General features: G+C 43.8%; 1 protein-coding gene across 7 annotated transcripts in view; it reads left to right on the top strand.

Moving 5' to 3' along the window:
• The window catches only part of AFF4 (ALF transcription elongation factor 4), a 67,073-nt gene that overhangs the window by 36,927 nt on the left and 14,523 nt on the right, over positions 1-15,623 (top strand). For 5 of the 7 annotated variants that reach the window (XR_010306382.1, XM_064161660.1, XM_064161658.1 and 2 more), the window contains exons 8-20: positions 33-53; positions 784-838; positions 2,357-2,394; positions 3,149-3,311; positions 3,824-4,744; positions 7,601-7,689; positions 9,229-9,460; positions 11,575-11,672; positions 12,229-12,292; positions 12,447-12,583; positions 12,954-13,025; positions 14,108-14,201; positions 15,300-15,343. Coding sequence is in view for 6 of the 7 variants with exons in the window: in XM_064161660.1 (XP_064017730.1) it covers positions 33-53; positions 784-838; positions 2,357-2,394; positions 3,149-3,311; positions 3,824-4,744; positions 7,601-7,689; positions 9,229-9,460; positions 11,575-11,672; positions 12,229-12,292; positions 12,447-12,583; positions 12,954-13,025; positions 14,108-14,201; positions 15,300-15,343 (2,028 nt within the window). In the remaining variant the exon portion in view is untranslated. The remainder of the gene's footprint in view (positions 1-32; positions 54-783; positions 839-2,356; positions 2,395-3,148; positions 3,312-3,823; positions 4,745-7,600; positions 7,690-9,228; positions 9,461-11,574; positions 11,673-12,228; positions 12,293-12,446; positions 12,584-12,953; positions 13,026-14,107; positions 14,202-15,299; positions 15,344-15,623) is intronic. The other 2 variants (XM_064161656.1, XM_064161657.1) reach the window with 1 other exon arrangement.

The raw sequence follows: 15,623 nt of genomic DNA, 5'->3' as shown, positions 1-15,623 counted from the left end.
GACTTCTAATCCGTTGTCTTTTCCTTCCCCAGATGTGAACCAAACCAGACAGAGTAAGATCTTTTATTTTTATACTCAAATGTGGGTTTTGGTAAACATAAAGGCCCTGTACCCTACTTTTCAGTGCATTTGTGTGAATGTCATAAGTGGCTTTGAATGTCATATGGCTTTGAATAATAATAATGATGGCTTAGATCAGTTGCACTGATCCACCAAGACGGGAAACAGCCACAAGTGTGAGCTCTCCAAATTGTATTTAAGACAGAATTCTAGACCATTGTGTCTAAGTTGAACATCTAGAGTATGTACTTCACAGTCAGGGTGATGAAACACTGGGACAGGTTGCCCCAGGAGGTTGTGGATGTCCCCTTCCTGGAGATGCTCGAGGCCAAGTTGGATGAGGCCTTGAGCAGCCTGGTCTAGTGCAAGGTGTCCCTGCCCATGGCGAGAGGGTTGGAACTAGATGAGGTCCCTTCCAACCCCAACCGTTCTATGATTCTATGAAATGTGACTCCTCCTGCAGTAATAAACTGTGGCATATTTCCTTTCTGAAGTGAACAGAATGGGCTAAGCAGCCAAAGCACTGGAATCCTTATTCTTCCCCAAAGAATGACTTAACTCACCGTTCTTCCCCATGAAATGTTAGAATGGCATCTTGTGGATTGCACCCACGCAGCCTGCTTCGTTGTATAAACAATAGCATGTTGAAATCTGGATGGATGCTTTGGAAGTAATTAAAGTACATGGAAGAACTTGTCTCACTTTCTCCCTTTTTACTTACAGTATGTTGAAAGATGACTTAAAACTTAGCAGTAGTGAAGACAGTGATGGAGAGCAGGTATGTTCATCAAACGTCTGTCAGAAGAACAGCTCTGTACTTGAGCAGTGTTCAACGTTCCAACACCAAACTGGGCAGCTTCAGAGGGGATTTATCATGTCCAGTTTGGATCACTGCAGTATAAGAAGGACATGATGGGGCTGGAGTGGGTCTGTAGAAGGGCAACAAAGGTTGTGAAGGGTTGGGAGAACACAGCTGGTGAGGAGCAGCTGAGGGAAATGGGGTTGTTCAGTCTGGAAAGAGAAGGGTAAAGGGAGACCTCATTGTTCTCTACAACTCCCTGAAAGGAGGTTGGACTGAGGCTGGTGTTGGTCTCTTCTCCCAAGTAAGTAGCAACAGGATGAGAGCAAATGGCCTCAAGCTGCACCCGGTAAGATTTAGGCTGGACATTAGGAACAATTTGTTCCTGCAGGAGTGGTCAGACATTGGAACAGGCTGCCCAGGGAGATGGAGTCACCGTTCTTGGAGGTGGCACTCTGGGGACATGGTCATGGAGGTGTTCAGTAGAATGTTGGACTCGGTGATGTTAGAGATCTTTTCCAACCCTGATGATTCTATGATTAAGAAACAAATATCAAATGGAATGTTCTCAGGCAAACCTCAGGTATTCCTCAGTGTAAACTGGGGGAGAATGACAGTGTGCTTCTGTCTGGCAGATCTTGGTTCACTGATTTCAAACAGGCTTTCTCTATAAAAAAGGGCAGTAGTGTACTTAAAAACGTACACAGTGGCACAGCAGTGAAAGGTAAAACCTTCATGTTCTGCCTCTCTAGCTAAAGAGCACATGGTGTGAACATCTGCATCCAGTTCTGGTGTCTCCAGCATAAAAAGGACACAGAACTGTCTGAGCTAGTCTAGAGGAAGACCACAAAGATGACCCAGGGCTGGAACACCTCTGCTGTGCAGATAGACTGAAGGACCTGGGGTTGTTCACCTTAGAGAAGATTCCAGGGGGACCTTCGAGCTGCTTTCCAATACCCAAAGGGAAGGCTGGAGAGGGATTTTTCATTAAAGTGTCTAGCAATAGGATGAGAGGGATGGTTTTAAGCTGAGGGAGAGCAGGTTTAGTCTGGATCTTAGGAAGAAGTTCATCAGTGCAAGGCTGGTGGGACTCTGGAATGGATTGCCCAGGGAAGCTGTGGATGCCTCCTCCCTGGGGTGTTGAAGATCTAGCTAGTTAGCTCCTAGTGCTCTGGGCAGTGTAAAGTGGTGAATTATGTGCTTGAAAAAGGTGGAAACATGGTTCTAGTGAGCAGTGGGAGTAGGGACTCTTAGAACAGTTAGGAATCTGAGGTGATAAATCTGGAGTGAGAAGTTGGAGAAAAGAAGTTTTTTTTTTTGCTGTCCAAGAGAAATGCAGACAAGTGAAACTGCTGCAAGTGCTGGATCAAGATGCTATTCAGGCTACAAAATGTTAACAAAATAAATTCATGCTGCTAAATGGATGTTCTGTAACCTGATTGTGTATTCACTCCTAAAGAGCTTCTGGAAACTTAATGCTCTGTTTCTTAATTGCAGGACTGCGATAAGACAGTGCCAAGGAGCACACCTGGAAGGTAGGCATTCCTGGGGCATTGCAGCATAGCCAGGACAGGGCTGATGTTAGCTCATTTAGCACTTGACCTCATTGCTCAACCATCTTTGCCTTCTGTCTTTGCTGAAGAGGAAGATGATTAGGATGGGCTGTTGAGCCTGGAGAAGAGCAGCCTGAGAGGGGATCTGCTTAATGCTCAGCAAGAGCTGAAGGGTGGGGGGACAAGAAGATGAGGTTAGAGTCTTGTCAGTGGTGCCCAGTGACAGGACAAGGGACAACAGGCACAGATGGAAATGCAGGAGGTTCCATCTGAACAGGAGGAGGAACTTGTTTGATGTTAGGGTACTGGAGCCCTGGAGTAGTCTGCCTGGAGAGGCTGTGGAGTCTCCTTCTCTGGAGAGCTTCCAACCCTAGCTGGCCGTTGTGACCCTGGGCAAGCTGTTGTGGGTGCACCTGCTTTGGCAGGGGCCTTGGACTGCATGATCCCCCAGAGGTCCATTTCAACCTCTGCCATGCTGGGATAGTGGGCTTGGGCTCTTGCCTTAGAGATCTTTTCCAACCAAATTGATTCTGTAAATAGAGAATATTCTGTGGATTGGGAAGAGGGTAAAAACAAAGCCTGTTGTTTGTTTCCAGGGTGAGCTGTGTTCAGTGATGTTGAGTTTTGTAGTAAATGTTAATTGAAACAGGACTTTTTATTCTTGCTAATCAAAGGACTACTCAGAGCTGTTTGGGTCTTGTATGTGTTTATTTTTTTCCCTCATTTTTGTTTTCAGTAATTCTGAACCTTCACAGCATAACAGTGAAGGAGCAGATAATTCAAGGGATGACTCGAGCAGCCACAGTGGGTCTGAGAGCAGTTCAGGATCTGACTCTGAAAGTGAAAGCAGTTCCAGTGACAGTGAAGCTAATGAACCATCACAGAGTGCATCCCCCGAGGTAGGGTTTGACACGTTTGAGCTCTCTTCATTAGCTTGGCATTAATCCTGAGTTTTAAAAACAGAAAAAAATGAATAATTCCTTAAACTGCTTTAAAGAGGAGCAACAGCCTGACAAGTGTGAGATCATTTTCCAGCAGGAGTATTCTGCTGAGATACCTGTAATTGGATATGTAACAGTTCTCTACAGAAGCATGCTTTTGATGTTTGAATTGGAGATGGTTTTTACCACCAGTTGTCTGCTGGAGAGCAGAAGTTAGGTAAGATCACAGTCCCTTAAACTGTAGGTTTTCAGTCTGGGAAGCTGTGGCAGCCAATATTGTCTGTTGCTAGCAGCGGCTCCAGATGAAGGAAAAATGAGCAGTTGTTTGTATTCATCAACCTGCATTTCATTCCTTATTTGTCTTTGCTTTTATGGTGTACCTCTTGTTTTGGCACGCAGCTGTGCCATGGAGAGGGTGGAAGAAATGGGAAATGTTTTACCTAACACTGGTCCCTCACTCTCGTTTTTAGCCAGAGCCACCACCAACAAACAAGTGGCAGCTGGATAACTGGTTGAATAAAGTGAACTCACATAAAGTGTCACCAGCTTCTTCTGTGGACAGCAATATTCCATCTTCCCAAGGCTACAAAAAAGAGGGCAGGGATCAGGGGACAGGGAGTGGATACACTGATCAAAGTGGATCCAAGGATTCCATTTCTTCGACACCGGGGCGAGATTCCAAACCCACCCAGAAGGGCTCGGAGAGCAGCCGCGGCAGGCAGAAATCACCTGCCCAGAGTGACAGCTCAACACAGAGGAGGACTGTAGGTAAAAAGCAGCCCAAGAAAGCAGAAAAGACATCTGTTGAAGAGCCTAGAGGGGGTCTTAAAATAGAAAGTGAAACCCCAGTAGACATGGCAACAAATATACCCTCAAACAGGCATAAGGCAGCCACAAAAGGCTCCAGAAAACCCAATATAAAGAAAGAGCCCAAATCTTCCCCTCGGCCTACGACGGAGAAAAAGAAATACAAAGCTTCAAGCAAAACTGCCCAGAAATCCAGGGAATTCATAGAAACAGATACCTCATCCTCTGATTCAGATGAAAACGAGAGCCTGCCTCCTTCGTCACAGACACCTAAATACTCTGAGAGCAATAGGACTCCTGTTAAATCTTCCATGGAGGAGGATGACAGCTTTTCTTTTCGGCAAAGAATGTTCTCTCCTATGGAAGAGAAAGAGCTTCTTTCACCACTCAGTGATCCTGATGAAAGGTACCCACTTATTGTGAAGATTGACCTGAGCCTCTTATCAAGAATACCAGGGAAGCCTTACAAGGATGCTGATGCACCCAAAGTGGAGAAGAAAAACGTGCCCGAGAAGCACGCCAGAGAATCCCAGAAGCAGCCGTCTGACAAAAGTGCCACAAAAGGCAAAAGGAAACACAAGCAGGTGATCACTGGGGGTTAGCAGGGAATTCTTTACAGCCAGGCTGGTGAGACACTGCAACAGGCTGCCCAGGGAGGTTGTGAATGGCCCCCCTTCCTAGAGGTGTTCAAACCCGGGTTGGATGAGGCCTTTGAGCACTCTGGTTTAGTAGGAGGTGTCCCTGCCTGTGTCAGGGAGTTGGAGCTGGATGATCTCTAATGTCCCTTCCAACCAAACCCATTCTATGAATCACTTTGTAGAGAGATAAAAGGTAAATCTTGGTGGATTGCTACTGGTGGCAGGTGTGTAGCCAAGCAACCCAGCTCATATCCTGTGGCAGTGACTGAGCAGTTCAGAAGATGACTTTGGCTTCCTGGTTTGTGTAGAACATGCTGAGCAGCCCTCTGGTGTTCCAGTAGTGACTGCTGGGAGTTATGCTTGAAGAGGGAGCAGGAGGAGGTTGCAGCTGTAGGATTGCTAGCACTGTAGCTAGAGCTTCTCTGTCTCTACTCCTGTCCTTTCATGTCTCCACTTGATCTGGCACCAGCCCCTGTTGCACTGCAGGCCAGCTCAGGCAGCTGATCCAATGGAAAATTCATCTGAGGAAAAAAGTGGGCATTTTTCATCTGGATCAGCTCCTCAAACTGGTGAATCATGCAGTTGCATATTGTCAGGATAAGGAATGGGACAGAAAGGGGCCTGGGGCATGGCAGCAGCAGGAAACATCATTTCAGGAGGGTTTGCTTTACTGGGAGTAGAGAGCTCTCTCCATAATGATATTTACACTTTTAAATCTAATCTTTTCAACTCTAAATAAAAAGCAGAAATGCTCGAAGGCACTGAAATGGACTTAAATCAGTGGGGTAACTGAACAGAAATTAACACTGCTGGAGAGAGGAATGCTAAGAAGTAGTTGATGGTGTTATTTTAAACTGCTTTTCAGGCCAGGAAGAGGGCAGATTTAGACTGGAGATTAGGAAGAAATTCTTCAGAGTGAGGGTAGTGAGGCACTGGAACAGGTTGCCCAGGGAGGTTGTGGATGCCCCCTCCCTGGAGGTGTTGAAGGGCAGGCAGAATGAGGCCTTCAGCAACCTGGTCTAGTGGAAGGTGTCCCTGCCCATGGCAGAGGGCTTGGAACTGGATGATATTTCAGGTCCCTTCCAACCTGAACTGTTCTATGAATCTCTGAACCTCAGAATGTAGACAAAGAGCAAACCTGTGACTGATGGACTCAGTGGTCCAAGGAGTTTTTATCCATTTCTGGTTTCCATGAAGTTATGTTAGGATTGTGAAGCCCTGGTTCACAGATTCAAACATTGTTGTGCTGCTCTAGATTTCAGCATGAAAATTTCATTTTGATAGAGCTGTAAGATTTTGTTGTCATGACAAATGAAAGGACTACATCAGGTCATTGAGAGAGTCCTTTATCTTGCCAAAGGAGATGGAGAATTTGAGTTAAGCCATTTTTCTTCCTGAGGAAGCCAAGTGAACATGGCCATTGGTGTCTAGGAGGCTTGACATGTAACTGCAGAGGTTTCTCCTGGACTGTTCTTGAGACTTCTATTTTCTCTGGATAAGGAATTGAGAAGGGTGTTTTGCAAAAGGGATGGCTCTGACCAGTACAGCAATTATTTGTTGCTGGTGTTACTGTGTGATTCCAAATACTCATGGGAATACACTCAGATGCTGCAGTGGCTCTGCCTTCTGTCTCTTTGACCAGTTACACCTTTCAGTAGACATTTGGGGCCATGGCATTAGAGATTTGCAGATGCTTTTACACCTAAAGCAGCAAGCCTTGGCAAGACCAGTTAAACTTGGGCTGCAAAACAGCCTGGTTGGTAATTGGTTTGGATTTTCAGATGTCTCTGGTGCACACCTGAGCCTTTTTTGTGACAAGTAGAGGAAATCCCACCAGGTTGTGGGTTTGTGATTGCCCAGTACACAACTGTCACTACTTGGGTGGCTTTGAAGTTGGGTTAGGAGGGACTTTTCATTAGAGTGTCTGGCAATAGTACAAGAGGGAATGGTTTTAAGCTGAGGGAGAGCAGGTTTAGACTGGATCTTAGGAAGAAGTTCTTCAGTACAAGGGTGGTGGGACTCAGGTGGGGCTCAGCAAGGTTGTGGATGCCTCCTCCTTGGGAGCGTTCGAGGCCAAATTGGATGAGACCTGAGTGGCCAAGTTTAGTTGAGAGTTGTCTTTGCCCAGAGCTAGGAGAGGTTGTAGCAGATGGTCTGTAAGGTCACTTCCAACCTAAGCCATCCTGTGGGGCCCTGTTTTCCATTTTATTCATTGTACTGATGCTTGCTGAAGACAGCTTAGAAATTTACCTTCAACACCCATTGACTTTTGAGATGCAAATTTATATTAAAATCTAGTTTTCAACACCTCTGAGCTTACTTTAACAGACCACAAAGCTTCTTCATTTTTCTAGCATTCATAAGACAGCTCTGTTAGGCTCCACAAAACAAAATCTGTCTCCTTTTATTGTGACCTGGCAGCCTTAGGTTAATAGTTGGACCTGATGATCTTAACAAGGTCTTTTTCAGCCTAAACATGATGCCATTGTAGCCCTTGGCACTGGTATTTCATGGTGATTAATGTATTTCTGCTAAAATTAACAACTTAGTTTCTACTTCTTTTATGGAGATTGGTAATTTAGAAGCCAGCCTTTGATTTGTTATGTTCCATTGTCAGGGTCTGGTCAAATACTTGATATGAGAGAGATGCCATAGGGCACATTTCTGTGTTCTGTACCTGTCTTAACTCTGTGCACTGTGAAACACCTGCTAAATGAAGTCTTCTAATGTGAAACTGCCACTCTGAGTGAAGCTGTAAATGTGGACTTTTGCCTGGATGTGTTTCTTGTTTGCTTTATTCAGAATGAGGATGAAAACAGAGCCAGTGAAAGCAAGAAAACGAAACTGGAAGAAAAAGCTCCATCAGGACACAAGACTTCTAGCAGTAGGGAGTGAGTATCTTGGCTGTTTTCAACATTGGAGGCTCAGGTTGATCGAGGAGAAGATGGGTGCTTGCCTTCTCCCCTCTTCCCCTCCCTCCCCCAGCAAAGTGTTTCTTCAGTCAGTGGGAAGAATTTGTTTCTTCCCTTTCAGATGGATTTACTACAGAGTTTCTACTGGTTGGTGGAAATTGACCCAAACCATTGACCAAGGTTGTTTTCTTTAACAGAAGTAACCCCTCACATGAGGGGTAGGGATATTATGGAATGTGTCCTTTCTGGTATTTCTCTGATACAGAGTGGAGTTTGGTTCTGGTTCAGGAACCAGCTTTACATCTACCTTTGTCAGCTTGTAAAAGCTCTGCTTTTAAATTCTCCTTTTAGGAGGTTTTTAAATCATTTGCTTGGCCTTGTCTGGGAAGCTGATGGCGTTGAGATCTCCAGAGATGCCTGCCCCATAGCATTTTGTGCTTCTGAGATTTGTGTCCAAGAATTTAGCCTCATATACTTAGTAGATTAGTTAAGGCAAAATGTGAGTCTCAACAAAAGCAAAGCAATACATAATTAGCAAATCATTAGCATTGTTTGATACTCTTTTACTTGATTGCTGTGATTTTCCATGCTTTTTGTAGTAGCTGTTATGTTTTTATTCGACTGACTTCTTCGTCACTATTAAACCACAAGAAGGAGTAAGTTTTTTCCACCACCTTTTCAAACTCTGCTCTTTCAGTCAAGCCACTGAAAACTGGTGGAATTATGTCATGGAAAATATTTCTTTAGAGGGAGCAATTGCCAGATTACACATCTGTGAGAAGCTGCAGCACATCAGGTGCTCGAAACCTTATTTGCCCGTTCAGAGTTAAACAGTGGCTCAGTGTTTGGTAGGGAACAGATGTGACATGAACAGATGCATTTCTTTATGCTTTTATTTTACCTCTTTTTTCCTGATCTTTGCTGCATTGCCAGTGCACTTACCCAAAGGATGCTTAATTAAGTGAAACTATAAAATAACGTGTAGAAATAATTACTGTGGGAAGCCAGGAACAGCCAACAGCCCTCAGCAGCCAAAGTAAAGGTGTACTGAAAGGCTCTGCTGAGAAATCTTTCCAGTTTCCTGGGTTCCAGAAGAAAATTTATCTGGCTCCATCTGTTTGTTTTCTGAGCTGTCAGGCCCACTGCTCTACAACAGACAGCCTGGCGCTGATGCTGGCATCAGTTTCTTAGGTTGTAAGTGTTGAGGCTGTTTTCTTAAGCACTGTCGTAGGGATGTGGTTTTATGGTTAGAACTTGTCTACTGTGTTTTCAGGTCAGAACAAAGAATACAGTGAAAACGAATTCAATCTGGCTTGGTAGAAACCTTCTCACCTCTTTTCTTTGCTTCTATAGCTGATTCTCTAGGTCTAACAAGAAGTTTGATGTTAAAAAAAGGAACAAGTGCTGTTGGGTTTGGGGGAAGTCTTTTTATCTAGTTGCTTTTTGGTGTTTTGGTTGGTTGGTTTGTTTTTGTTCAAGGAAAGAAACCCCAAACCTGAATGTATTCCTTTTATCCAGGTCTTCAAAGCCAAGTGGTGTTAAAGAGAAGGATTTGCTGCCCTCTCCTGCTGCCCCGGTCCTGCAGAAAGACCCCAAACAAGAACATGGCTCACGGAAGAGGACAGTCAGTCAGTCATCATCCTTAAAATCCAGCAGCAACCCCAGCAAGGAGAGCAGCAGTAAAAGCAGCTCATCTTCTAAACAGAAGAAGACAGAGGGGAAGAGTTCTAGCAGTGCTAAGGAAACTAAGGTAAAGGCTGCTTCTCCAAACGCCTTGAACCTGCTACTGTGCTTGGCGGTTTGATGTGCTCAGTGTGGTCTAAACACTAATTACCAGTTCAAGTTAAAATGTAATTGCTTTGGGGGCATGAATTGTTTCATCTCAGAGTGATTAAGTCCCTAGATATCTATAAATGGGAAAACAATTTGAGAAAGAGTGGCATATTAATGCTTGTTCCTACCAAATTCTTCTGTTAATTAGTGAGATGTGTTCAGTCATTTTCTGATGCTGCTTGTTTGTTAATGAGAACTGTCAGTAGAAAGCTGTTTACACAATGGTAAATGGAACTGTGAAGTTGCTCTTGTCTCATCAGAAGCAAATACAGATCTTCTCCTGATGTTTAAGGGGAGCAGGAGCTTGGTCCATGCTCAGTGCTAGGATGTGAAACTAGCTTTCTTTTTATGACAACGCAGGATCATGGAAAGATCAATTAACTCCACGTTGGCAATGTAGAATGGTTGAGGTGAAGAAAACAAGGTTATAAGAAAAGGGTTTTAAAAAGGTTTAGGTTAGGAAGATAATAAGATGTGATGGAATTGGAGGACAGTAACACTCTCATGCCACTAAATTTTACTGTGCTAATTTGTCGATGTGTAAATGTGCATTGCTGGACAGAAAAGAAGCATGTGAAGACATCTGAGAGTGTGCTGAATACCTTTAAAGAGCAGATTCTGTTGCCTAGCCAGTTGTGGACCACAGTCTGTTTAACTAGGAAGGGTTTCACCTTTGTGTGCAGCTGTCTCCAAGCGCTGCAGCAAAGCCCCAAAGCCTCCAGGGAGCTATTGGCGCTTTGAGCAGCAGTTAGGCCTCCGGGGGTGGATTTGCAGCCTCTGAAAAGCTCAGAGGCAAAGCCTGAAAATGTGCGGGAAAGAGTAATTGATCTGGGGAGGAGGAAAACAGCAAATAGACATTAGCAACAGCAGAAAGTAACTTAGTCACCCGGGTGGAGTTCATGAGTATCCCAGCTGGGAGCTGGGCTCTGTGAAATCAGATGCCAATCCCAGCAAAGTTTTGGAGCCTGGCAGGGTTGTGTGTGTCTGTAAAAGACACTTCCAGGAGCTGTAGATAGTGAATTTACCTTACAGGCTGAGGCTTTTTCCCCTCTTTGTTCTTCATCATGGAAATGTCTCCAAGCCAGTTGTTAATTAGTGAGATGTTTATCATTTTATACCTCAGATATGCTTAGTCATGCTTCTCAAAGTAGAATCTGCTCCTCCTGCACTGCATGGCATGTTCTGTTCTTGTTTCTCTGGTACAGTGGTAGATAGCAGAGTGCAGAGCTGGTGCCTTGCAGCTCCAGGGTCCTTCTGGCTAGCCATAATCTGATAAATGTAGGCTATAAAATACATCTGGAGAAGATGGCCTTTGGGCATGGTAAATCAGGGAAGCAGAAAGCATAGGCAAAGCTGGGGAGCTGTTTTATTCTGTTTAGCTACTAAAAATTGATTCACTGTCCATGCACAAAATATTCTTCTGTCCAGCCTTTAGCCTAAGATGTCATAAAATCTCCAATTGTTTTGGTTGGAAGAGACCTCGAAGATCGAGTCCAACCATCAGCATGTTGAGCCCTGTATAATTTAGAGGGGCAAGGACAGTGTGTTGTGAAGACAGATAGCTTTTCCCCCTGAAGGTGATGTTTATCCTTCTAAAATTCATTATTATTATTTTCAAGGAAGAGACATTCAGCAGTGTATTGTTGATAGAAATGAGAAATCTTTTAAATGCAGTCACCATCTCTTTGCTAGATGGAAAAACAGCTTTGAAACAGTGATATGGGAGATTCAGGGATGGGTTTCCCAGACCTGAGTGCACTTAGAAAGCTTATAATGGAGATCTCCTGGTGTATTAGAGTGAGGAGCTTGATTATAACCTCTGCCTGCTTCCATGGCAGCGTTAGTTGAAAGCCTCATGGAGCTGTGTTACTGTCTGTGGGGAAGGGCAGCTAAAGCAGCTGCAAAATTGATGCTGTTACATACAGTGCATGAAGTCATGGGAGAAATTTGTACAACAAATGCTTCTCTTGAAGGCAAAGAACTGTTTAGCTGTTCTTTAAATTTTTTACTTGGCAATAATTTCCCTTTCAGGAAAAGATTCTGAACAATTCATCCAGCTGCCCTCCAGTGTCCGCTCCACCTACAGAAAGCTCCAAGTCAAGAAGAGCAAAACTTGTTTTTGATGATAGGTAAGAGCAGCAAAAGGTTTTGTTCCCTTTGTGGGAGGTGAATCTCAGTCAGCTCCCTGCCAGGAAGAGTTGTGGTTTTGCTTCACACAAGATGTTAAGTCGTGCTCATGCCCTGTGTTGTCCTGCAGCCGTGTGTTGTCTGACTGCACCCTGTTGCCTTGGCAGACAGCAGGATCCTTGAGGAGGAACTGCAGCTTGCCCTCTGCATTCCTGCTGAGCTTAAAAGGACCATGCAGGGGACTTAAATAGCTCTGGGACGTTCTGTTTTTAAACACTGATGGGTGTTAATCATACTGCAGCTAATCATACTCCTTAACTATTTACTTCTTTATTTAATTTACCTTTCTGGTTTACTTTTTAACTTCCTATATTTTTAATGGTCGAATTATTTCCTTTATCTGCTTAGTAATTAACAACTTCTTGACCAGTTTCAGCATAGTGTAGCTCTTGTAACTTTAAAGACAGGAAAAATACAAAATTTGACAATATTCAGAAACTTCAGTCAAAAGAAGTGCACTTTATAGCTGAGTCCATGAATTTGTCTCTTCTGTTGCAGGACTTACTCAGCTGATCATTATTTACAGGAAGCAAAGAAGTTGAAACATAATGCAGATGCTTTGGTAAGTCAATCTCCAGTCCTTACTGGTGGTTGCACATCATACTGGGGATTGTTTGCTGCTTTCACCATTTTGCTGCCCTTCTGTGCTAGAGTTTTCATGTCTTTTCTTTCTGATTTTTGTTCTGACGTTTGTTTTTTTTCCCCCATCTCCTCAGTCTGACAGGTTTGAGAAGGCTGTGTACTACCTAGATGCTGTGGTGTCGTTCATCGAGTGCGGGAATGCATTGGAGAAAAATGCTCAGGAATCCAAGTCCCCGTTCCCTATGTATTCAGAAACTGTGGAATTAATCAAGTGAGTGCTTCAAAGCTTGTACAAAAGACAAGTGAGCTGCTAGCTCAGTTTTGCCACCAACTTAGGAGATCTCTTCTTATTTTCCAGTAAAACTGGATCACTTACCAGTTCCTTCTGGTTACTGTGAGGCTTGAAGTGTCCTGAAGGTTTAGATGCTTCCTGCAGAGCCTCTTGAAGTCTCTCTACAACACACACAAAAAATCACAATTATCCCAATTACCACATAGTCAGCATTTGGTTTAGGGTCTGAAACAGGTCTCTGAGATGAAGAGAATTGAAACTCCAAACTCCCAAACACACCAGTGTTTTGTGATTGGTAACTGATTCTGTGGTCTTTCTTTTGTTGCTTACTTGATGCCTTTATTTGTAGATACACTATGAAACTGAAGAATTACTTGGCACCAGATGCTACGGCTGCAGATAAAAGGCTAGCAGTGCTTTGGTATGTGTCTTCTTACCCTGACCCTCTGCTGTCATGAGTTTCAGATCTTTGAGCTGCGTGAAATCATAGATCGCAAGTGTTTTGCTTAGAAAAGACCTAAGATCACTGAGTGCAACTATCAACCTACCACTAACATGGCTGTTAAAACGTGTCCCAAGGTGCCATGTCCACATTTTTGAACATCTCCAGGGATGTTGACTCCACTACCTCCTTGGACAGCCTATTCCAGTTCCTGAGCACTCTTGCAGGAAAGAAATTCTTCCTAATATCCAATGAGCTCTCTGTTTGTGATCTAAATACATGCATTTTCCACTTGGCTACAAGTAAAGATTAATGCTGTGTGACTGATTTCTGTCACCTAGGGCAGAGGGGATGTTAATGAGAGTCACATCCAAGTTCTTTACAGTGAGGGAGATGAGACACTGGAACAGGTTGTCCAGAGACATCGTGGATGCCCCCTCCCTGGAGGTGTTGAAGGCCAGACTGAATGAGGCCTTGAGCAACCTGGTCTAGTGTAAGGTATCCCTGCCTATGGCAGGGGGGATTGGAGCTGTATGATCTTTAAGGTCTCTTCCAATCCAAATCATGCTGTTGATCTATGAAATACAAAGGAGTAACAGCAAGAGGCTAAGAATCTTTGCTGTGTACTCACCCAAGTCAAATTTGAGCTGGTATTATAGAATTGTCACTAGCTTCCTAGATCAGCAGGTATAGAAAACCAGAAGCAGTTGGTATCAGGTGGAAGCGAAAGGAGAGGCCGGGGGCCATGGTGGAATGCTTCAGACGCAGTGTGTCCTGACATGGGCATAAAAGAAATTAAATCCTTGTCCAGGAAGTACCTTAGTGCTGTCTCCTAAGTTCAGAGATGGTTTACCAGCAAGATCACTCTAATTTATAGTTTCAGCTTAAGGCATACAGAGCCAGGTCTATTCCCTTGAGAATGTAAAGATGCATAAGGATTTTTTTTTGTTGAGTTACAACGTGAGGCTTGGCAGAGTGAGCTTTGCAAGGTACAGAGCTTTGTTCCCTGCTGTTAAACTTGCCTTTAACTGAACATGTGTTGTTGTTGTGTCTCTGGTCAGTCTGCGGTGCCAGTCTCTGCTCTACCTAAGGCTTTTCAAACTGAAAAAGGAAAGTGCATTGAAGTATTCTAAAACTCTGACTGAACACCTAAAGGTAATTGCATATCATTTCTTAAAGTATTAAAACCTCATCAAATTAAAGCTTTACAGCACTTAAAATTCATGAATCCACTGTTCAGATTGTTTGCATGTGACCTTGGAATATGCCCTTCTTGGAACCGGACCCTGAGAATATGTTGAAGTTGAGTAGTTTAAAGCTGGAGAGGGATAACATGGCTGTCAGAACTCTACTGATCCTAGCATGAGAAGTCTCTATTAATAAATTGATCTAACTGCTGTCCTTCCTAGTATATTCAGTAGCCTTCAAGCAGAATCCAAAAACACTTTTCTTGCCACAGGTCTATCAAGATGAAACATCACAGTTTAGACTTGAAGGAATTCAGGGTCCTGGGCTGCTCCTACTCAGCCTGCACCAAAGCTGGCACTAGAGCAGCTTCTCATTCAAAACCAAATTGGTCCTCCTGGATTTTTGCTGTTTGCAATGGGCTGTTTGATATTTAATCATTCATCACCTCCCTTCTCCAGTGAGTTTCAGATACATTCCTGTACAGCTGATTTAAAAGTGTTGTCAGGGAAAGAAGATGAAGAGGCACATGTCAAGATGCTGAAGACAAGAAAACCACTTCCAGCACATCTGTGATGTTACTCAGTCCTTAGTCTAGGCTGAGATTTTCAAAGGAGCACTGGGGGATGAGTAGCTGAAGTCACTGGGTTTCTCTGAAGGCTTCAGCTATCAATACTGAGAGGGAACAGGCTTCTCACATGTCTGACATGTCAGGTTTTCTGAGACACCTTTAATCATTTGATGCCTATACTAACAGATTTCTTCCTATTAGTGGGCTGAAAAAACCCAAATGTTTTTTTAAAGAGGCAGTTGGTTAGAACAGAGGACTGCTCCAGTGTCCTTCTTTATGTTGCTAAAACAATCTCCTCATTTAGACATCAGGAAAAAAAGGGATATTTTCCCAAACTTGAATTTACTGTGATGTAATTCAGAGTGTTAGTAATTGTTTAAAATAAAAACGACAGCAATTGATTTGTTGTGAAATAAGCAATCAGATAACCAACTAAAGTCTTAATTAGTTGAAGTATAAACATGAGTCAGGTGACAAATTCCTCTTTCTCCAAACAGAATTCCTTCAACAATTCTCAAGCGCCATCACCTGGCATGGGAAGGTGAGTGAGAAAACTCTTACCTCTGTTTCTCATCGTCTGGCTGGTTCTCTGTGCCTGGGGTGCTCAGAGAGTAGCTTTTCACTCTTGAAAGGCCTGGGGAGCTTGTTCAAAGGGTGGAGATTTGTTGGAATAATCTGAAGCACAAATCCCATCTGAAAGAGATGTGGCTCAAGAGCAGTCTGGTGGAGAAGGACTTGGGGCTGCCAGTTGACGATAAACTCATCATGAGCCAGCAGTGGTTGCTCGCAGTTCAGAAGGCAGCTGTGTGCTGGGCTGCATA

This window comes from Pogoniulus pusillus, chromosome 22, assembly GCF_015220805.1.
Source record: "Pogoniulus pusillus isolate bPogPus1 chromosome 22, bPogPus1.pri, whole genome shotgun sequence".
NCBI lineage: Eukaryota > Metazoa > Chordata > Aves > Piciformes > Lybiidae > Pogoniulus > Pogoniulus pusillus.
This window is presented reverse-complemented; position numbering and strand designations above follow the sequence as displayed.